This window comes from Chelmon rostratus, chromosome 10, assembly GCF_017976325.1.
Source record: "Chelmon rostratus isolate fCheRos1 chromosome 10, fCheRos1.pri, whole genome shotgun sequence".
NCBI classification, from domain to species: domain Eukaryota; kingdom Metazoa; phylum Chordata; class Actinopteri; order Chaetodontiformes; family Chaetodontidae; genus Chelmon; species Chelmon rostratus.
In genome coordinates, this window is record NC_055667.1 from 6,843,388 (window position 1) to 6,865,927 (window position 22,540).

The 22,540-nt window shown below is 41.4% G+C and overlaps 2 protein-coding genes across 2 annotated transcripts in view; one reads left to right on the forward strand and one right to left on the reverse strand.

The window, feature by feature from the left end:
* Positions 1 to 22,540, reverse strand: part of mtor (mechanistic target of rapamycin kinase) — an 82,348-nt gene that overhangs the window by 38,366 nt on the left and 21,442 nt on the right. Inside the window, exons 22-28 of the mRNA XM_041945081.1 lie at positions 20,786 to 20,898; positions 20,229 to 20,391; positions 19,664 to 19,756; positions 19,150 to 19,293; positions 18,514 to 18,656; positions 17,831 to 17,993; positions 16,056 to 16,201 (exon numbers count right to left, since the gene is read on the reverse strand). Of these exons, the coding sequence (XP_041801015.1) occupies positions 16,056 to 16,201; positions 17,831 to 17,993; positions 18,514 to 18,656; positions 19,150 to 19,293; positions 19,664 to 19,756; positions 20,229 to 20,391; positions 20,786 to 20,898 (965 nt within the window). The remainder of the gene's footprint in view (positions 1 to 16,055; positions 16,202 to 17,830; positions 17,994 to 18,513; positions 18,657 to 19,149; positions 19,294 to 19,663; positions 19,757 to 20,228; positions 20,392 to 20,785; positions 20,899 to 22,540) is intronic.
* Positions 9,542 to 13,074, forward strand: angptl7 (angiopoietin-like 7). Its single transcript, XM_041945083.1, has 5 exons — positions 9,542 to 10,057; positions 11,381 to 11,481; positions 11,609 to 11,803; positions 12,018 to 12,213; positions 12,332 to 13,074. The coding sequence occupies exons 1-5, from the start codon at positions 9,697 to 9,699 to the stop codon at positions 12,499 to 12,501; spliced, it is 1,023 nt and encodes a 340-aa protein (XP_041801017.1). The 5' UTR covers positions 9,542 to 9,696; the 3' UTR covers positions 12,502 to 13,074.

The window sequence follows — 22,540 nt, forward strand, 5'->3', positions numbered from 1 at the left end:
TCCAGTATCCAGCAACCATCCAGTATTCTGACTAACACAGACTATATCACACAGGTATGTTGTGTATCCTTGGTCATTTAAATTGGACTTACAAATTACTACTTCTTGTCAAATTGTCAACATTCAAACAACAAGGTAAGGCCCTCCACGTCCCACAACACACAAGCTGCCGAGGTATGCTAAAGCTGCCCAGATGTGGTTCCATCTGAGGAGACGAATCAGAATACGGGCCTTCTCTCCTGCGGACCCTGGAGATTTCATTGTCCCTCAGCTGAAGCCATCTGGCTGCCAGCTCCAAGCACACACAGTCTAAACACATCCAGATGACAGGGCTCACATAGCTTTCTCCTCCAGTCAAAAACCCCATCAAACTATGAGCAAGCAGAAAACTTCTTGAAACCACCCTCAAGCCTCTCACTTGTGCAGGGCCACAAGTATCACTTCCTTACTAGAACTCTTCACATGGACAAGTCACTGAGAAGAGCCCGAGCTTAAGTTCTATAAACTGCTAACCATCATGATATTTCATCCTGCCATGAAATTCAGACAATGTGCTGTGCATCCTGAACCAGATTTCTTCGAGGTTTCATTCTAAACCCTGACTGAGGTTAGCACGTGGCTCTTTTCCACAGAAGTTCAGAAGGGAAGCTCCTTGATGCCACTTTTTAAATGCACAGGGCGTCTGTAGACTCTATCATGTACAAGACATGCCTGAGAGAGACTTACATTACATAACAACATATTTTACAGGACAAATGCAGACCCTTTGCCTACCATTTGGCCAGATGCAGAATGAACAGTTTTGTCTATCAGCTTACTTTATGACTGGGAATTTTTATTGCACCTTCTATTACAAAAACAGATCACCACTTCCACTGCTATTCAACTATCTCTGACCACAGGAGATAGAAAAACAATCACCTTAAACTGACTCATACCTTGAATTTGGCTCTTAACTATTACAGAATGGATATTGATGGCATGTTTTTGGCATGCCTTATTTAGGAATGTTGCCTGAATCTTTCAGCCAGGGTCTACTTTAGGTAGAGGCGTGCAGTTAAATTTTCAGCACAGAGAGAAACAAAGGATTATCACACTGCAAACTCCAAACCAGCATGTCTGCACTAGATTTTGATTAATATGATACATTTAGAAATAATTATCTTGCGTCAGAAAACACCAAGAGAGAGTAAAAAAATTCAATGTTAAAGTACAGGAGGAAGATCCCCTCTCCTCCAATAATGTAAGAGACAATCCCCCTCTCAACTATTTTAAAGTGGCTTGGCTTCTTTAATGAAGAGAGAGCATGTTCCCTGAGGAAATTACAGATATTTCCCTCCACAGAGGGGAAGATGTATGTGAATCTCACAAAGTGGAAAAATCGGGCCTCACTGCTGGACCTAATCTAATCTAATTAGGACGATATCCACTTGATCCTTACTGATTTTCAGGCCCTTTGCCTGCCAAGTGCTGACTCCATTTCCTTAATGTTTAACATAATAACTTCAAAATGGGAATGGTTATCGCACCACTGTTCAAGGATACACTTAATCAAGGTCCAACAAATTGATTCACTTTGTTCTTGTTAACATATTTGTAAGTTTGGGTATGTCTTAAAAACATACAATATTGGAAAATGTTATCAACAGGCCTACAATGAGAGTATATTGATTCATGACTTAAAACAGGTGTAATTACACCTGTTTGCAGGTTTCTGTGCCTGTTTTGAAAAAAAAATAGTATATTTTGGCTAGAAAGTGGCGCAACTGTGAAAAGTAAATCCTCAAAAACCTAAATATGTAAACACACACACAAACACAAATTGAAACACTGAACATTTTCTAAGAATTCAAGACTGCAAACCTCTGCAAAAATGCAATTTTGAACTGATTAGGTCCTCTATTAAATAACAGCAGCTCTTAAAAGCACTGAATGGTTGCCAATGACTTTTCTTTTGGAGAAATGGTCAGTTTCTAATTATCCTCATTAGTTTATTGTATCATAGAGACCAATGTAGCATGAACTCGCTTTGTTTTTCTTCTCTGTCCAGAAAAGTTGCACCGACAATCCCGTTCAGACATCAGTCATGCACAATTAGACAATGATTGACATTAATGGGTCCAAAAAACCTATTTTTTCAGCTGCATATTTTTTAAGCAGCACAAACGAGCTTTGAAAGAAAATGATACTGTACTACTGACTGCTGACACGTGACTAACCCCTTTCAAACACAGAGACAAATCAACACGCTTTACGTAAGGCAGCAAAATGAATTAAAATATCTAAAAAGAAGTTGAACCCAATGAAATTTAAAAAATAAATAAGGAAGAAAGAGACAAAAGAGTAACAGACAAAGCAACAAATGATGGCGCATTCAAATATCCAAACAAAGTGCAAAATTCCTGCTGCTTGACACTGACATCTCACCTCTTGTTTTTAAGAGTCTGCCACTGAATGAACACGACTTTAAAAGCCAAACAAAAGAATTCTCTTTAACCGTTTGAAGACCCGACATGCCGTACTTTGATAAATGCTGGGACATAAACAACGCTTCACCTTTCATTCAGATAACATCTTAATAAACAATATCATAACTGATGTGTCAGTCAACACCATCTAAAATAAGGAACCCAATGTTAACCTTGTAATACATGAGCACAACATAAATCTTCGAGCCTAGCATGCACACGTCATCTATGGCAGTAATGAGCAGCATGTTGTGATCATTGAACACAGATCTCGCCCTCTGAGTGCCTTAAGAGACAGCAGCATCACATGCATCACTGCATGAGATAAGCGTGGAGGCACAGGAAGTGGTTAACTCAGGCACCGCTTCCTTCCAGATTGTCCTGGGATGAGTGTGGCTAAAGGAGGGCTGAACTCATCTCTGACTCTGTCTGACTAGCCCTTTGTCTCTTACTTCTCTAAAACCGTCAAGACAAAAAGGTGGTTGTTTTGTCAGTGAGCAGATGCCGCAGCATGGGAAAACACTTACTCTAAGATGCTGAAAGGAAAAGACTTGATGACCAAAATCAGCTCTCTCAGTGAATCTTATAACACAGCTTAGTGCTCTGTAATGTAGCAATGTACACAAGAAAAGGGTAAGTAAGATGCAAATTTATGGCAAATAATGCCAAATGAACAAAAGGGTCCCTGTTTAAATGGTATACATAGAGTAAAAAGGTCGATCCGTCACATATTTTTCTGTGTTTCCTTTTCCTGAAGTAAGTTAGGTGTGTGAGGGGGCCACTGAGACATCAGCCGGAGAAACCATTCTGCCCTTGTTTACATCACACTATCACCACACTGGGACACCACTGCAGAATGTGTCTCCTGGGTTCCTCACCTTCAGGTCAAGAGGCCAACAGAACAAAGCGTCTCCGGTGGCCCAAAACAAAAAAAATCCTGACAGTTACCTCATTGGAATGTCGCTGTTGCTATGTAGACAAAGAGCTCTGTATACAATGTTTTCTGAAAGACTTGAGTTTCTGCAGGCTACATACTGACTGCATTTTCAGTGAAATTATCCATTAAATATTTCCGATGAAAGATGCCAGACCTTTGATACATTTATTTTGCTTTGCTCAACTGAAATTGATTCATGCTGTAATCGATTTTTCTTGCAAACAACATCATTTAAAGGATTTCACCAGTGTATTGAAGTAGCTAAATACCAGCTGCTGGTCAAAGAGGCAAAAACATTTCTACTCCAGTATTTATACTTACACTGTTTTCAGATTCATCGAGGAATCCTTTCTAAATGCATGAAGACAGATATGGATGTAGTTAAAGCTTATACAGCTTCATGATAAAGACAAAGTGAGCTTTAATTATTAGCAAAACCTACTTAATTGCCCAAGATCACGCTCATAACCACAAAGCTAAAACATTTAATGGTAAGCAAAAAACAATGGAATCCCTTAGCAGCACAAGTGGTTTTTGTTTTCAGCCCTGTGACACAACAGCTTTTACATCCCACTGTCACGAAACATTTCTCTGAAGCAGTGCCACATGGCCAACTGTGCTTACACAAAGCAGAGGGGACTATTCTAGAGGGATAGTGGCTAATCCATCTTCCTCCCCTCCAGTACTGTTTGTCCCCACTACTGGTTTGTAGGGTGGCGAGCAGACGGCCACTGCCTGGCCGGCATCCGCCGTACGACAACAGACGCCACATGGTAGCCATCACCAGCTTCAGCCACCAGACCTCTTGATGGGCTGCCAGGGCATGAAGGCTGCCACTCTCAGATCTGGAGGATGCCCCGACGCATAATCTCTCCATCATTATGGAAAATATGGAACAGTTTATTTTGGCTCTATACGTGACCAGGTTTAACTGAGTGGCAGATCACTGACCACAGTAATGAAATTCAAACCCATGGGAGCTCAGCTGCTAGCCTTAGGTGTCTAAAATGAAGGTAGTATCCATCCCATGGTGATTATACAATAGCTTAGAGGCATTGTCTGGTGCTGATAATTAAGATCGACTAAGAGGGACTAACGGAGTGAAGTACTGCAGACGAAAGATCTATTTTATAATGTAATAATGCAATTTCATAATGTAATGGTGCTCAAGTTGTCTTCAACTTTAGTTCAAACTAAATAAGAGTTAATAAGTGAACCACAGTGAATCTGTTGTTACTATAAAGTCTTCGTAATACTGCCTTGCACTGAAGATTGACATTTTAAAGGGGCTCTGCTGTATATAACAAGCAGTGTTGTAGGACCCTGTCTTTACAATAGAAATTGCTGTTTTTCATATCTATTGGCTCACTTAGATGTCTAACTTTATGTCAGACTTCAAAGGCTAATCAAATCCATATTGCCACTATAATTATCCAAGATTAAAAAAAGGCAAATGTTACTTTTATCTTTGATATGTTTCTCAATCTAAACAGAGGAGATATTCATGATTCACAAAAATACAGAGTGTAAGCACCTTAAGAAAACAGAACGCTTTCAAATAAACCCAAGCTGAGACCAAATTCAACGTGAGGATCTTCTGCGGACAGCTGACAGGTGGAAGAGGTTGCTGTTAATAAAGATTATGTAATTCAAAGTGTTGAGATAGAAGTCCTGGAATCCACTGGCTCCTGCTTTCACCTCCTGCCTATTCTGTAATTGAAGCCATGAGTGCTCTGCTGACAGCTTGGCCATGGTGGTCTCTGTTTGATTACAAAACGTTATTCCAGTGTATTCAGGGACAAAAAAAGCTGTCTGTGAGCATATTTTGACTAAAAACCTGGTGAGACATAGTTAGACAGTAAATGGTAGTTAGACAAGCTGTTGAGCGGAAAACAATGTGATGGTAAACGTATAAAACAGCATCCAGCTGGACTCTGGTGTACTAGCAGTGAGTGACAGAGTCCAGGGCCAGAGGAAAAAGATGCCGCTGGGATGCATTGCTGGAGAGTGAGATGTGATTCACAGAGCAGTTAGGGCAATGAGAAAACCCAGGAAGGCAAATTATCCACATTTTTCCAAAAGAGACTGACGCACATCAATGACCGAAGGTTAAGATTTACAGCGAGGTCAACAGGCACCACACACCATCAAACATTACATTACTGAACAGTTAGGAACATCTGCCAATTGTTTTGTGTGTGTAGAATATTATATAAACAGGAGCTAAGGTGAAAATGATAAAAATAGAGCAACAATCCAGATTATGTGAAATGTAAACTTTATGCTGCTCCATGGTGGCAACAGAGTAGGAAATTGTTTCAGTTGTATTCAACACATCATTGCAAAGACACTTATCTTAAGTGAATTACCTTTAAATAGTTTCTCTGTGGAAGATATTATCTGAAGTCTTTCAAACATAATGGAAAGGTAAGACGGAACATCCAGGGGAACACGATGCGGTAACTAAACTACCCTGAATGCAACAATCATCACATTTGTTTGCCGTTACTGCGATAAAAGCACCAGTTGGTACAAGTGACTGAGTTACATAAATATTGGTACTAACCAAAACATTATGGAAAATGATTGTCATTATTTTTTGACAAATAGGGAAAATCAAGAGGAGGATCATGTTTGGATCTAATCAGAGTCAGGATCAGTCTGGCTATTAAAACACTACAGCAAAGTGAACATGAAGGCTGCCTATTATGTTTGTACGAATGGCTTATTACTCCCATATGCATCTTAAATATCAAACAATTACAGGAAACTCAAAGCACGTGTCTACATGAAAAAATGAAATCAAATTCAATAAAAAAACATGCAACAAGTTAAGGGGAAATTGCTGAGCGATGACCAGTCGTAAAAAGTGGCCAGCATCATTCACGGAGCAAACTGCCTGGGGAAAGGAAGAGCTATACGTATCCAAATATTTCACTACGACACATCAAAGCCATAACAGACCGTTTCATAATTATGTAATATTTTGGAATTTGAGGAAAGTCATACTTTCTTATTTGTGCTCCAAACCGCAGTTCCCATGACACAAAGATGATGCTGAGCAGAACAATTTAAACTGTTTCCTTATTTGTTCGCCTGCCCAAGCGAGGAAAAGTGAGGGATGTCTGCCAAACATTTGGCAGGAGGGACACAAAGAGCCTGAGGTTTTTATGAAAAAACAAGGCGGCGCTGGTGACGCAAGATTATGGTCAATTCCAAAAAGTTGGAACACTGTAAAACAATAATAAAACAGAATGTGATAATTTGCTAATCCCTTTTGACATAAACTCAATTGAAAACAGCACAGAGACAACATATTAAGTGTTTTAACCCATCAGCTTAATCGATTCTTCTTAAATATCGGCTTATTCTGAATTTGATGCAGAAACAAGTTTTAAACAAGTTGTGGAAAGTTGTGGAACGCTCCAAAAACACCTGTTTGGATCATTCCACAGGTAAACAGGCTGATTGGTAACAGGTGATAGTATCATGATTGGGTATGAAAGGAGCATCCTGGAAAGGCTCAGTCGTTCACAAGCGAGGATGGAGCGATGTTCACCGCTTTGTGAACACATGATGGTATAAAGGAGATTACTGCACGGGCTCAAGAACACTTTATGAAACCAGTTCTGTTTTTATTTTTCTGTCACCCTGATCTGCCCCCCAGCTCCCTGCTTTCTTGGGTTACATAAATTCGACTAAACAACATTACTAACTGACTCAGGATTTGTAAGTCAATGCCCCCTTGGCTAAAATGGAGTACATGGTAGCAATTGCTTGTGGACCACAAATTCCAATACAAGCAATGGCATAAATATGGACAAATGTTTGGAATGTATCATGTGTCTCAAAGAGCAAATGCTAAATAAATAAATCAATGTTTTCACATTCAGTACTCCACTTTAATAAAATTAGAGGAATTGCACGAGACAGATTAAAAAGAAAACTTTTTAGTTTTACTCCCAGCAGGAACATGTATCACACCATGCTTGTGTTTACAGGAGACACGGCACACCTCATAAAAACACTGATCCATAGCACTACAAGTGGCCAAACACTCATCTCCACAGGGTATCTTTAATGCAAATAGATAGGTAGCTCATTAAAGACTTAAAGTAGTTTAATGTTTTGGTCTAATACATCCGCTGTACTTAACAGCGTGTTGTTGACATTATCATCTGTGCATGTGCAAACGCCTCCATTCCTGCCTTCTCCAGACAGTTCATTCCTGCCCATGTGGAGAAGGGAAAACCCATAAAGTTCAAGTAAAAACTGACAGGAATGTCCTGGTTCAGCCATGTCTCAGTTAGCACTGTTACGCACAACTCCCTGTATTAACAGCATGCTCTGACACTTCTTCACACATAGCGGAGAATCACAGAAGTCGTGCATGATCTGTTGTCTCAACGCCTGAGGCATACTCTGACAGCCCCCGAAACCCCACAGCCACCCCTTTGGCCTGATCTCCAAAGGAATCTCCTCTAAGCTGGCAGGGCTGGCAGCTCCTCAGGGAAGCTGGGATAAGACAGAAATTCCACAAAATGGAGATTCATGAAAGCCTCTCTGATGTCTGATATTGCAAAGGTATTATTTTTACCTCCGGTCAGTGATTGGTATGTCAAAAATGTAAAAAGGACAGATGACCCGAAAGCAGGAATTTCACAAACATTGTTATTAAGCCACACAAAGGGGCCACTACTACAACAACTACTACTACGACTACTACTACTACTCTGAGTTCTAAACTAAAAATATTTTTTATTATTTTGTCATATCGCCAAGAATATTGTTTCTGCAGAAATACCCTGAGACATCATGACATCAGTTCAGGGCCATATCGCCCACCCCTAATTGCTGGTGTTAAATATTTGGCTCAGAGTGTGGTCAGAGTGACTCATTTCTGATCTAATGAGCCTCTTCCACTTTTTTTGTCAGTGTACAGGCAATTTCAATAAAGCTAAAGGTAAAACAATGATCAATTCATGTCTGTTAACTGACTAATCTCTTCAGCTATTGTGGAAGCTGAATATTAATGACCATGTTTGGATGATTACTGTTGTTCATGTGCTTTCCAGTGCTTCCAGTGTTTCTGGGAAACTATTCTGTAGCGGTACCAAACATGAAAACCAATACCAGTGTTGTCTGTGCTAAAACAGACGACAAAATACAATCAGCCGATTCCCTCTGTTACTCATAAAAGTCACAAGAACGTCACTTCATTTTGCTGCCCTGTGGTTCTCTAGTGGGTAACATTATACCATTTTAGCTACTTTAGAAAATGCAGTGCATGTGTGATGGCAAAATGTTAAGCCTTCACACATGTACACAGCATATTCAGACTTTGCCTGCCTGTTCCGGAACAAATTCTTTCCGCTAAATGCAAACTGTATCTTGGTTTAATTTTATCCTGAAGGTTTCACTAAGCCTTTCTCCTTCTATCAACCTCAGCCTTTTGAAATTGGAGGCTGAAAGGCTCTGTGGAAAAGAGCCTGCTTCAACATCTGCCAAAAAGGGTAGCATCAATAGAACACTTAACCTACAATTAAGAGTACTTAGCGACTTCACACATCTCTTGGCATGTGAAGACCAAATTTACTGAAGATATGGTCTGCCCCAAGGAAATAGTAAAATCTGTCGTTAACAGCCTAATTAAGTGTGAAGACAGGGAAGGAAACCACTGTTCTGAAGCCTAAAACATGTATTTGGTTGTTTAAACAATGCTTCTGTATACCAAAATCATTTTCAGTGAAATAGATATTCAAGAGTTCAGTCTATACGGCAACAAATGGTACATAAATGGAAGTGCAATGAGTTCAGACAGTAACCTTTGTCTTCCTTCCTCAGCTCCTTATGTTATATGTCTTGAAGGCAGAGGTGAAAAAAATATTACTGCCCAGAAAGTTTCAACACCTGACAAACAGAGGAGAAACGTGGGCAGAACTTCTGTGGAATGAGTGAAAGTAAGATGAGGGGAAAGGCAGAGGGGGGGGGGGGGGGGGGGGTGGGAAAGGTCCTCCACCCTGAAGGTTGGAGAGGGTCAGCACGGTGAGTGGTGTGCACCGGGAGAGAGGGGGAGGACCCACATGCAAAATATTTAAGATGTTCAGGCAGAGGACGGCTTCACAGAGGAAATAAGAGCCTGAGTGAGCAGTTGGTCAAAGAGGAGCTCCAACTCATCTGGTCCATTCGATTTCCAGCGAAGACCTTCTCCAGAGACTGACTGCATATCAACATCGAAAGCAATCAAGAACACCTGAGACAGTGAGACAATCTAGATCTTTTGTTTAGAAAATGGCAAAGGTAAATTTGACCGTAGTGGCTTTGGGGGTCACCCTGCTCCTTTTGGCAGAGACATGGGCGCAGAATCCCAGGAAGAAACTGGCACCCCCGAAGCCTCTCAAGGCTCAGTGCTGCGATGAGGTGCGCTCTCTCAAGGTTCAGGTGGCCAATCTAACCAGCCTCCTCGAGGAGCTGAGTCGCAAGCAGGAGACAGACCTGATGAACGTTGTGAGGCAAATAATGGAGCTGGACAAGCAGAACCGCCAGCAAGAAGCCCGGGTCACAGAGGCAGAGAGCAAGTACTCAGAGATCAACAACCGTGTGGAGATCATGCAGCTACAAACCCTCCAGTCAGCTACTCAGACTTCATCAGGTGAGCATCAACACAATTTAGTTGAAAACTACATGACATACTGGCCGAAATTTTGTGTGCTGCTGGTTCTGGTCATAACATCTAATTAAGTTTTAGTTTACAATGATTTTTGCTGAATGTAATTCACATGAAAGCTATTTACACAAACAAAATAGTCTTGGAGAGAGTTTGTAAAATGTTCACACATGGTAAAACTGATCCTTTAGTGACTCTACTGCCTCTTTCTCTCTCCAACCTGTTGAGCAGCTGCTGTCAAATTCACACTTCTCGTGTTAAAATCATTTCCACACGTGGACACAGATTTTAGACATGACCGAACTTAAAACGTATCACTTGTCAACCAACATTTGAAGCATAAAGTCAGTTTTGAAAGAAAAACTGCTGCTTTTGAAATTTAATTAAGTTCAGTTTGAATACATTAGAAGGGCTTCTTTTTATTGGGAAGAGTGCTCATTTTTTAAGTGATCAACTCTAGTTAATAACAAACTAAGAAAATCAGAAGCCATAATTTCACTGGAATGTAAGAACCTACATTTTCCAAAACAGTCCCCAAATAGGCCAACTAAGCATGCATAAAAGTATATATTTATTTTAGCTGTGAAAAACTATAATCAGCCTTGGCCATTGCTTCAAAGGTGTCAGACAACTGCTGTGAATTGGTCATGAGGTAGATTACAGTGCACACACGTATTGGAGTTGCCCGACAGCAGCCAAAAGCATTAATTTGGAGCTGTAGAGTCCCATCTGCAGGGCCGTCAATAAAGAGCACCATGAAAGCTAAATCATCTCCCACATTCAACTCAACTTTAACACACCACTAATCAGCACTGGCTGCTGCAGAGAGGTTAACCAGGCATGACGTAGTTTATTATTTCAATACCTTAACTGTGTGGTCTAACAGGGCCACATTTATGTCACTGGCAAAGGGAACACAGAGGCCTTTTTAAAACTTGAGTAAATTAGAGACAGGAGAGCAGAACAGGAAGGGATGCAAAGATTAGAAGTAGTGGAAGGTCTCCATCTCTTTTTCTTTTGCACAGACTTTTTAAAGTATTGGGCTCATTGCTCCGTAGTGATCTCATAGCCCCATTAATGGCATCACCATACTGGGACAGGAGTAAAAGAGGGGGAACTATGCTGCACATATTCCTTTCTGTTTTGATCTATTTTGCTTTCAGTGGGGGTAAAGGTCATTTCTTCATCTGTCCAATCACTCAGATATCCATAAAGCTGCTAGAATTTATGACATTCACATTTTTAAAAACTGCACATACAAAACTGCACATGGTTTTAGAATAACTGAAGATTTATTTGTCTTTTCAGATGCCATATATGACTGTGCATCCCTCTTCAGTAAGAACTACAAGATCTCTGGCGAGTACAAACTTCCTAAAGATGACTTTCTGGGTACACCTGAGCTGAATGTAAGTTGCATGTGACTCTTGTGCATAGCATTTCTTCTTTGTTGTTTATGTTTCTGTAGAGTATGGGGGGGGGGGGGGGTCCCCCTCTTTTCTCTGCATTCTATTGAGTTTCGGTAAATACATCCAGGTCTTCTGCGATATGGAGACAAATGGAGGTGGCTGGACTCTGATCCAAAGGCGCAAGGTCGGCCTGACATCATTCAACCGAGACTGGAAGCAGTACAAAAGTGGATTTGGATCAATCCGCGGAGACTTCTGGCTGGGCAATGACCACATCTTCCGTCTAACAAGGCAGCCCAGTGTGCTCAGAATTGAAATGGAGGTATGTGTTGGAAAACATGGTACACTAAAGAGCAAGAATTTGCAAACCAGGCACAAACCATTTCAGGAGGGCATAAACACAGAAACAAGTTTTTCCTACGGGTAATGAGCATAAGAAAATTACTACTATATCAAACCAACTTTTAGAGCAGGAGAGTCAATATTCTCAAGTTCTATAAGTGGCCCTTTCATCTAATATGTGTTTTCCAACACAGGACTGGGAAGGACAGACGCGCTATGCTGAATATGGCTTTTTCACTGTGGGTAATGAGCTCAACAGCTACAAGCTCCTCCTTACCAACTACAGTGGGAACGCTGGAGACTCTCTGCGCTACCACAACAACACCAACTTCAGCACCATCGACAAGGACAATGACAAATGCGTGGATGACTGCGCTTCTCGGCGCAAGGGTAAATATCGAGAGCAAACCTAGAACAATCCAAGCAGTTACTTACAGTAGATATTGCAGGTATATGTGTAAGGTGTACCTAACAGTAAGTCTAATTCTTTTCCTTCACCTCTTTCCAGGTGGTTACTGGTATAACTGCTGCACTGATTCAAACTTGAATGGCGTTTATTACCGCTACGGTGAGCACACAAAGAGCTCAGATGGGATCACTTGGTACGGCTGGCACGGGTCCAACTACTCTCTCAAGAAAGTGGAGATGAAGGTCCGGCCAGTGGATTTTCAACCCTGAGTGCTTCAACTGCATGTCCTGGATAAAGATCATACGCATGAATGCTGAGAGATCTAACAAATACCTGTTCAACCAAAGTGTGGCAATCCCTGGACTGCGAGAAGAATGAAAATGTAGTTGGTTAAATTTCAGTACGATGAATGTGTAATGTTTTTTGCCGTGTTTGATTGTAAATTGTAGTTCATTTTGTGTATTTATCAGTAAGATATTTTATTTTTTAAAAGCTTTGATAGATGCTCTTTTACCACTGTCCTGTATGGATTACTGCATTTTGACTTCTCTCATTTGTCTTGAATGCACTAGGATGTCTTTTTAGTTAACACAAGCCATTTAGGGTCGTAGCAAGAATCTGTCTGGTTCAGGTATAAATCATCAAGGACTGGTAGTAACTAATTAAAAAGGATTTTTGTGAGTTGCCAGAAAGGGACCAACCACCAAAGGCATTTCCTATGAATTACACTGCATTTCATTTTAAAACCCTAACCATTGATTATGGAAATGTGTAATTTGTAAAATGTGTACAGCTCTGTAATTATGTTGTTTTATGTGATAGAAAATAAACATATTTTTTAAAAGAAACAAGGTGCATAGCCAATCTCTAACAGATAATTCTACATTATTCTCTTGACTGGCTATAACAGCATAGTTGAAATGTGACAAACTCAATGAAAGTCTCAGTGCAAATCAAGGTCTTGTGTTCATTCGTGTCAAAAAATGGCAACGTATTTTCCTTGAGCCACCGACCTCTGGCTCTTGGGTCATCTCCTAACATTCTGGCCAAAGGTCCCAGGGCACCTAAGGCAGGAATGAAGACCACACACACATTCTGCCATCAAGTTAAATGCCCCTAGGTTTACTGCCTTGAAAACAATGACACCATTTTGCTACGCTTTGAACACCACAATGAATTCCTTAGAGCCTTCAAATACTGACAGAGAGGGATCACTGCTTATACAGGCTCAGTGGCAGGCTTAGTCAGATTCTCTTCCGTTTACAAGGTGACACATTCAGTCAGGGTAAACATCTAATTAAAGCTGGGCATTTATCCCTTTCCTTTAGAAGAAATGACCACAGCGGAATAGAGAGTACTTAAAAAGGGCCTTTGGATGGTGACATATGACCTGGTCTTTCTATTTAAAGGTTTAAAAGTAGTTAAACTTGTGTCCCCAACAACAAAAACAGACTTTGAACAGTGGTGGATGGTCTAAATGCAACTATAACGGGTCGGTTACTCCTGACATAAACCTTTATGTCTCCACAAAGGGTACAACACAGTTCTAATGACTAGCATGTTTCATTTAGGAAACCCAACTGCTGCAAATGTAATTCAGAGCTTTTTTTAAGGAAATTCTGCTTCCAAAAGTTGTAGTTATTATTTAATAACGATTTTGTGTGAGGGTGAAGGTGACTTGACCATTCGGCTCCTTCAGCAGGTATTAAACCCTAAAAATCATAAAAACTCTGGTGTGGAAATGGATTCCACCATCTAAAAGGGTATCAAAATACTTTAATGGGCTAGTTCAGTCTTAGCAACTGTATTTACTGTGTGTTTATAGAAATTGCTCCTTGTGGTTACAGCATCTTAGGTCCCCCTAGCATTACTACACACACATAAGGTACAATGGATTTCACTGTATGAGGTGGTTTGTCTGCTATTTTTTAGGTGTTTTTTTAGGAGAAGGTTAGAGGCTGCACCTCTAATGCAGTCACAACAAAAGTAAAACATCCGAAGTTTAGAAAGGTAAGAACAACCCAGGGCTACTGCATTGAATTATATTGCACAAGTGTTGCTGCTATTGTGTCCACTCCCTTCCACTCATACATTAAGTCCATTTGAGCAGCTGACAGGTAAAAAGCCACACTGGCTGGTAAACATAAGATGAGAAATTGCTGACTACTTTTCAGGTCTATACATCTGAGTATACTAAACGATATTTAAAATTCCATTTCCAGACATTTCCATTATGCCCGGTAACATTATGGCTACATACTTAATATTAACACACGGTCCAGATGCAATAATGCCTGACCCCAGTCGTGACAGTGATGAACCACCAAATTCATCGTTACTCTGTAAATGAAGGTGCTCTAACTTTAACAGACCTTTATAATACCCATTAAACAGCTTTCACCCCCACCATTACATTCTACCAGAAATTATCAAACTCAACAAAATTTAATAAAACAGAAACAAATTACTTATCCAAGTCCATTTAAAGCCACTGCACGATGTACCAATGCTCAATTAACAGTGTTCCTCTGTTGTTGGGAATAATAGGGAAAATGTGACCAATTTCCTGGCTCTCTCCAAAGCTTTAAGGCATAAAAATACAGTCAGACCACAAACTAATTCTTGTGATTTGCTTAAAATCCCTCACACATTTTTCATACCAGGGACAACTCATAAAAGCAGTACTATTATGAGTATGACACTCAGGTTTAATATGTGGAATTTTAACTGACGATCCTTATGACAGAATACAAAAAACAATTCCTGAAAAAAAAAAAAATTGTAAGCTCATCTCCGAACACCATAACTCATCAGGTCCCAAAAAAGCAGCAACGATGCCTCCTCGTCATCAAAACCTGTACATCAGATATGATGGCTTTTCTTTTAAATACAGCAAGGACTCAGTAGAGCCAGGTTTACGTAGTGCTTTTTGCACACCAGCCTCTAGATCTTTTATGGGAAATCCTGGAGAGGTGAGAACCAGATGGGGATATTGAAAACACCAGAGTGCCGACTCCCATCATTCATCATCATCAAGGCTCCTGAGAAATTGAAAACAGGCCCCTAAGAAACACAAGTCCAGACACTCATAGATGAAAAGGAGGCAAGCGTCCAATTAGATGCCTGGAAAACAGATTTCTCCATGCCATGCCAAAGGCACAGAAATAAAGAAGGATGAGAAAAGGGGATGGAAAAGATGACAGAGGATATCAAAGGGTTATGGGACAGGAGGATGTGCAATATGATTTCTCTATATATTTACTAGATTAAAAAATGTACATTGAGAGAATTGCTTAATGTTTTCACGCAACACGGCGGCACCTGTCGAACTTAGTTTTTGTGATGAGGATGAATCCACACCAGCAGGAAGAGGGAAAAAAGAAACTACTTCCCACTGACACTCAATTATGTTATGATCTCAAAGCTTTGCCATAAGCAAGTCCCAACTCTCAATAAGGTATGCCCCATGTACAGAGGCCTCAGCAGCAGCCCAGGTTCGATTCCAGCACGGGGCCCTTTGCTGCATGTCTTCCCTTCCTCTCTCTCCCCCCTTTCCTACCTCACTACAGCTGTTCTATTCAATAAAGGCCAAACAGCTCAACAAAAAAAACATATATATAAATATAAATATATATATATATATATATATACACACACACACACACATATATATATATATATATATATATAAATAAATTAGGCAGACTTTTAAATACGATCATTTCTTATCTGCCCTGTTCATGTACAGAAAATGTGTGCTTGCTGTTTTCACTAAAATACTGTGATAAAAAGGGGCTGTTTCTGAGGTTTTCAGATTTCCTACCTGATAAGAGACTCCAGGATGAGAGGAGAAGGACCTTTCTGAAACTCCAGCTCTTTGTAATGCAGAGCCTTGGCATAGGCACGACACTTGGCAGCTCTCTCGCCCAGCAGCACAATTCCATTATCATCTCTGAGGGGCAGAGGGCCCTGGAAAAGGAAACAACTTGTATGATATAACCAAAGTTCTTTGCTAAACAAAATTAAACTCTAATGAACAGTTGTCTGTGACCTCTGCTGTCCTCTATTGGCAATTAGTAGGCCTTGCGCCATCAATACAAGCTATTATTCTGCAAAATCTCACTGGTCATATTTAACATGCACTATAACTCAATTACTGTGAATCACTGGAATAAGGGTATTTGATGTAGCATTTAAATGATTTGTATTAATGTGCCTTTGCAATTGAGTTAATGTGCAAAAGTCTGGTGGCTTGCGGGAAAACATCTTATGCTCTTCTTTCCACTGGCCCAGAATAAGATATTTTACACGTGTTTCTACTGCGGCCTCACAGCAGGGGGGAGCCCTGCTATATTGTGACCCTACCGTGACGGTCCCTGCCCTCAACGTAACAGTATCGTAACTATACTAATTAGCTCAACATGTGTGGTCAAACAGTAGACTAGAAAGTTCTGTCCCAGAAGGCTTCCTCTGCTAATCTTTCACTTATCTTGAAACACCCCTACAAAAAAAACGTGCTGTGGTTTTAAGCGTTATCTCTTTGGTTGCTGTTCCGTTGTCTTACTGTAAGATCGGCAGAGTGATGTGATGTAAAATACTGAGGTGATGTATCACATTTGTTGTCAGTGTTGAGTTGTCCTACTGTTGAAATGGACATTAAAGTGGATCAATGTACACAGAGCAAGCTGTTCAGTGCTCTTGCTTTACCCACAGCCAAAAGCAGCTTTTTATTCAACAACAAACTACTTATTATTCAGAATTTGAGTTTTACCCAGCTTTAACAAGTTAACTGCTCTCTCCTCTCACTGGACTGTTCCTGCTACAAGCTATCAATAAGCTAGTGATTTGGAAATGCATTATTATTCTTATTCCTTTTAATTTCCACACAAAACAGTGGTGTACATCCACACGTGACTGGTGGAGGCCGTGCAGCCATATCGAAGCAAAGTTCCACTCACAACAATATCTTGTAAAACATCCAGCCAAACCAATTAATCGTCCGAACTCTACAGAAAACCATTTGCACCGTGCCCACATCGCACTTGCTCATGGCACAGCATGATGCAGGCATCCCAACTCTAGTGACTTGTGGTGGCTCCACAAAAATAGGAGGGAAAATGGGACGGATGGTTTGTCTTGTTTTTGTTTGTATTGATAAGTTTACCTCTATGCAGGTTCTGTTATTTGGAGTCCTAAACTTTGATTTGCATCTGGTTCTTAGTCTGCAGATACATTAATAACAAAGGAAGAAATCAAATTAACTAAGCCAGCTGGAGACACATGTAAGTACGACCTATTTTCAAATGGCATTTCACACAGCTAAAAAATTGACAAATTATAGTTGAGTCATTGGTAGCAATGAAAAGCATCTAACCATTGTAGATGTATGATGGGCTGTTTGAGATTATATTGTATGAGATGGGACCAGTCCTATTGATCAACCCTTTAAAAATGCACCATCTACTATCATTACCTTGAATTTAGAAAATGCAACTGAAGATATAGAGCCAGAAGCACCCTAATAAAACACAGCATGTGCACTGGTTGAGTCCAAACACAGTGCTTCTGTGGTAGTAGCTCCTGATGTTCAATGCTAACCTTGTCACTGTGCTCCATGAACTCTGCCAGGTTGAGCAGAGTCTGTGTGACCTCAGCAATGTCCTGGGAGGTTAGAGCTAACTCAATGCTGCGGATGAGCTCATCCTGCTGGTCCTCGCTCAGCTCAGACCAACAAGACAGGAAGGCCGCGTTGAACAGGTCCCTGTGGACCACAGAAACACCATTTACACACTGAAATAAGAGTGTGACACAGCATTGAAGTTTGAAGTTTGCAGAGGCAAAATGAAACTGTGAGACCATCAAATCACTCTGTAGTCAGATTATTCTATAGCTTGTAAAAAAAACCAAAACACTGTATAACCAAGTGCAGTGTTGTTTTATAGCTTTGAACACAGAGCATATACAGTATTTCTGTAACTGTTTCTATTAACTCTTAACATTTACAGTTACACACAGTCACATCTGGAAACCAGTAGCTAGTGCAACCAGTCTTGTACAACTGTTAACTGACGGTCGAACCAATCAGCTTTCAAAACACTAAAGGTGCAAAGTACAAAGACAGAGTTTCAAGTTCTGTTATGTCTCTGCATTAACAATGAGGTTTATGTGAATGCTTTTCGCTGTTGTGGTCTATCGTGGAACCGAGATGAGGAAAAAAGTAGAGGAGGAATAGAAAGAGGAGGAACTGAGCTGGAGAGGTGGACACAACAGAAGTGGTGTACCTGGCGAGAGGGATGTAGGTTTGGGCCAGTGACCAGCAGGATCGCAGAGCTGGGGAGGACGACTCCTTGAGCAGGACGACACTCAAGCGCCTCAGCCACTCCAGCCAGTCATCTTTGGACACCTTCCTAGCAGCACCCCAAGCCTGTGAAGAGACAGTAATCATCTATCTCGTAAGTCACTGGGAACTACGTGGGAGGAACACAGTTCCACCAGACCATGAGTATCACAGGTAATGTGTGTGGGATGAGAATGGAGCAGGATTCTCCCAAAAGACTGTCTCATTTGGGATTTTACTGAAGATGGTGCAGAGTGCTGTGTAATAAGGCAGTCTCCTCTGAGAAAGCCAAGATTCACATCATCATTTTGTGCCCTACATGGAAGCATCTGCATTCACTGTGTGTCTTCGCTTGTTTGTTAAGGTTTTTCTTTGAATTCATCAGTGGTCTGTCGGTCCATATGTCATCACCGCAAGTAAACAGTGGGCTTGTACACAGGACTGTTTACCGTACACAATAATAATACAGTCTACCACTATACAGTGAAACAAACACTGGATTTGTGTATGTTACCTTTTACAATGGAAGAATAAATCAGAAACCAGTTTAAAAAGCAAAATATCAGTGATTCCCTCTGACCTTCTGAAGCGCAGTAGTGCTGACATGAAGCTTCTTCATCGGCCCTGCCTCCACTGGCCCACTGACCAGAGCATCACCATTACCACGAAGCTGCCGATGTTGGAAGATAAGCGGGTCCTCTTCCTCCTCTGCCAGAGTGTAGCCCTATTATGGCCACATGCATGCATTCACGCGCACACAGACACAAACACAGACACAAACACACCCGGCCACAGCCCACACACAGACAAACTGTTCAATCAGGCCTCAAAGAAGTACATTTCCTTCCTCAGGATAAGTGTTGATAAAGCATGGTAATGGCTTGCTTATGGTGCATTGTACATAAAAAAAAGTTTTGTTTATCCATGATTATGTCATCTATTGCCTGACCATGTGCAGTTAATCTGTGTTATAATGTTCTGTGCACAACTGGGCAAGAGGCAAAGAACATATGCTTGGGAATTCCACAGACGACTTGTATAGTATTGGTTTACTACATTTTTAAGAAAACCTGGATGTATTGGGACGGGCTTACCTTAACAATGCGACATATGAGTATGTCATAACGCTGGTGGTTGATCCTGTGCTTCAGCATCACTTTGTTCACCATGGGGATGAAGATCTGGTACTGAAAATGAGAGGGAAGGGAAGGAGAGTAAATAAAGGGGTGTATAAGTGCTTTATGTGGTTTAGTCCAGCTACCGCTTTCCCCTGTGCCATAAGCCAAATAACGTGGTGTCCTGCACTTGTATCTAACCACCATGAGTCTCAGATCAAAAGCTCTCCCTGCACATTTGCTGCCAGACGTGCCTGCAGGTGGGCTTGTGGTTCTGAGGTTAGGCCTAAAAACGATAGAAAGGTTGAGGGATAAGGGAAGGGGAGGAGAGGGAGGGGAGGGAGGGGTAAATGTGACCTCATCCACTCTCATAAACACCACCCCCTGCCGCCAAATGTTCAATGACATCAGCAGTCTGGCAGGAAGTAATAAAGACTTGGGGGGATGAAATGTTGTTCATGTGTAGCCAGCAGTAGGGAGGCTGGAAGTAGTCTTCTGGATAATAGCTACATCTAAAGGGGGCCCTGGGGACAGCAATAGCTACCTTCTTGCCCAACTGGAACACCAGCGAGGACAGGGTGTCCATAGAGGTGGAGCGCAGCTCAGGCGTGCTGTCAAGTGTCCGAACAATAGGGTGGATAATGCGTGAAGCGTAGTCGGTGAAGTCCAGGGACTCTGTCAGCCTGTCCAGGGTCTCCAAGGCAACCCTGAGCCACACAGAGGAAAAACAGATCAACACAAAACGCTCACGTAAGCATTAGTGGACAGAAGGACATCGCCTGGTCCAAAAGACTTTAAAATAGCCTTGATTACAGATGAAAAAGCTGAAGTATTTGCCAGCTAGATTCTTCGGTATCAAAGAAAGTGCACATAAAAATGTTGTACTGCAAACTGTACCAGTGGAGACCTGGTTTCTTTCTGGTATCACAGGGCCGGTATAGTTACATTTTTCCATTTCTGTGGTGCAATACTATCAACAATTAAAATCAGATTTAGGACATAATGCAAAGTTAAATCAATCCACTCTGAGTTAGAATGGATTTTAACTCCTCACTAGATCCCAAACTACCACTACATGGGACGGCCATTTGTAGTACTGACTTGCGAGCCTGCAGGGGCACATCAGGGGCATCGAACAGCTTGACGATGGGAGGCAGCAGCAAGTGCAGGTAGTCGTCTAGGTTGGCACCAAACAGCTGGATGGCGTTGAGCAGCTGCAAACGAGAGCACACGCTGCTCAGTCACACATAGCACAACACTTGACATGAGCAGTTCATTTTAATGTGATGGCTTTCTTTTATATTTTCCAGGAATCCTTAAAGAAAAGCCGGACGGTGTTGTATTTCAGCAAAGTGCTGGCACACACGCTAGACTTACAGAAAATTCTCCAAAGCTATGAGTGAATGAATGAGTGAGTATTTTATTTGCACGTCACTTCAGAGCACAAAGACCATTAAATACAATACAAGGTGCAGTGGAGCTGTGAATATGGCATATTTCAAGTACAAAACTGCACTCCGAAACACAAAACATGGGCCTGCTGTCCTATACTATACCACACTATTAGATATATAAAATGCAACCTTGATGTCCCTGGTTTGACTCCCATTGGAAGTCATTAGGCTAAGAAAAAAGCTAAATGATTAAAATAGCAATAATAAAGGATAAGTAAATAATAACATTTATTAAAATAAGAGGAGAATTCAGACACAGGCCTGAGAAACACTTCAAAGAAGTTGTGAGAGACAATGCACATGCATATTGAACATACAGTTCTACTCATGACATCAAAGATATAAATGTTGATATCATCACGATGTTTCCAGTGCACATGTCAATGAGATTCAGAATCAGTGGTTTCATTGTTTGAGAGCATGGATGCATCTATCACCTGGCATTCATACATCACCTTGTTTCAATTTCTACTGGGTCAAAACTCAACTTGAATGGGGCACAGGCACTTCAAAGCTGTCATGAATATAACGTTCTAAATTCATAAACATGCCGCTATGGTTGCAGGGCTCGCTGGATGTTATGAGTGCTGCTTCCATTCAGCCAGCCAGCTGTCCACAACACATCTTAAATAAAAATGCTACCTTAGCTGTGCAGCAGAAAGGTTTCTGGCCTAGTGGTCACGTCATGTCGCGTGGAGCATGTGTGAACAGTGTGCATGGATAGGTGGTGGTCTTAAAGGATGACGTACATTTCAGCTAACAAACCCACCCCAACACCCACCATGACCACTTCTGCTCTTTCCCCACACCCCCACGTCTAAATTGCATACGGCGAGACAGCAGGAAGCCGAGGTGGAGGTGCACGAGTGTGCGTGTGTGTGTGCTTGGGGGGATGCTGGCTGGACAGAACAGCTCCTTGAAATGATGGAAGTATGTTTTTCTTTTCTTCTCCTCTGGACTACAGAGTAACCCGATTCCCAGTTCCCCCATTTCATGACCCCCATCCTGTGCTAAAGATTAGGCTCCAGACCCTGGTCTGACTTATAGACTATGCAGACTGTGGGCTGCTGGGTTATCTAATACTGCAGACTCTGAGACAAAACAGCACCAGAGCAGAGAGCACTAGATGACCGTGCTTCTTGAGATTCTGTCTTTGTGCTCTGTGCCCAAACCATGATTTAAGGTCTGAGGGAAAACCCAACAACTACTGGCAGCGGCTGCTGAAACAGGAGAGCGTGTCAGCTACACATCTATGCTGTCTTTGAACTGCTGTGTTACAAGTGAATGGCTTGGACCTGAACGGTCTTGATGGATATCGATGGAAACCGCAAACAGAAAACAGCACCCCAATAAGTCAACTGTGTGCTGAGCTCCTGTGCCTTCTGACAGTGTGTGGAGTGAT

What these genes read in the sequence shown, in the direction of transcription:
- angptl7 (XM_041945083.1), top strand. Translation starts at nt 9,697, where the DNA reads ATGGCAAAGGTAAATTTGACCGTAGTGGCTTTGGGGGTCACCCTGCTC. An exon ending in TGCTCAGAATTGAAATGGAG is followed by an intron (nt 11,804 to 12,017) that starts GTATGTGTTGGA and finishes TTTCCAACACAG; the next exon opens with GACTGGGAAGGACAGACGCG. An exon ending in CTGCGCTTCTCGGCGCAAGG is followed by an intron (nt 12,214 to 12,331) that starts GTAAATATCGAG and finishes ACCTCTTTCCAG; the next exon opens with GTGGTTACTGGTATAACTGC.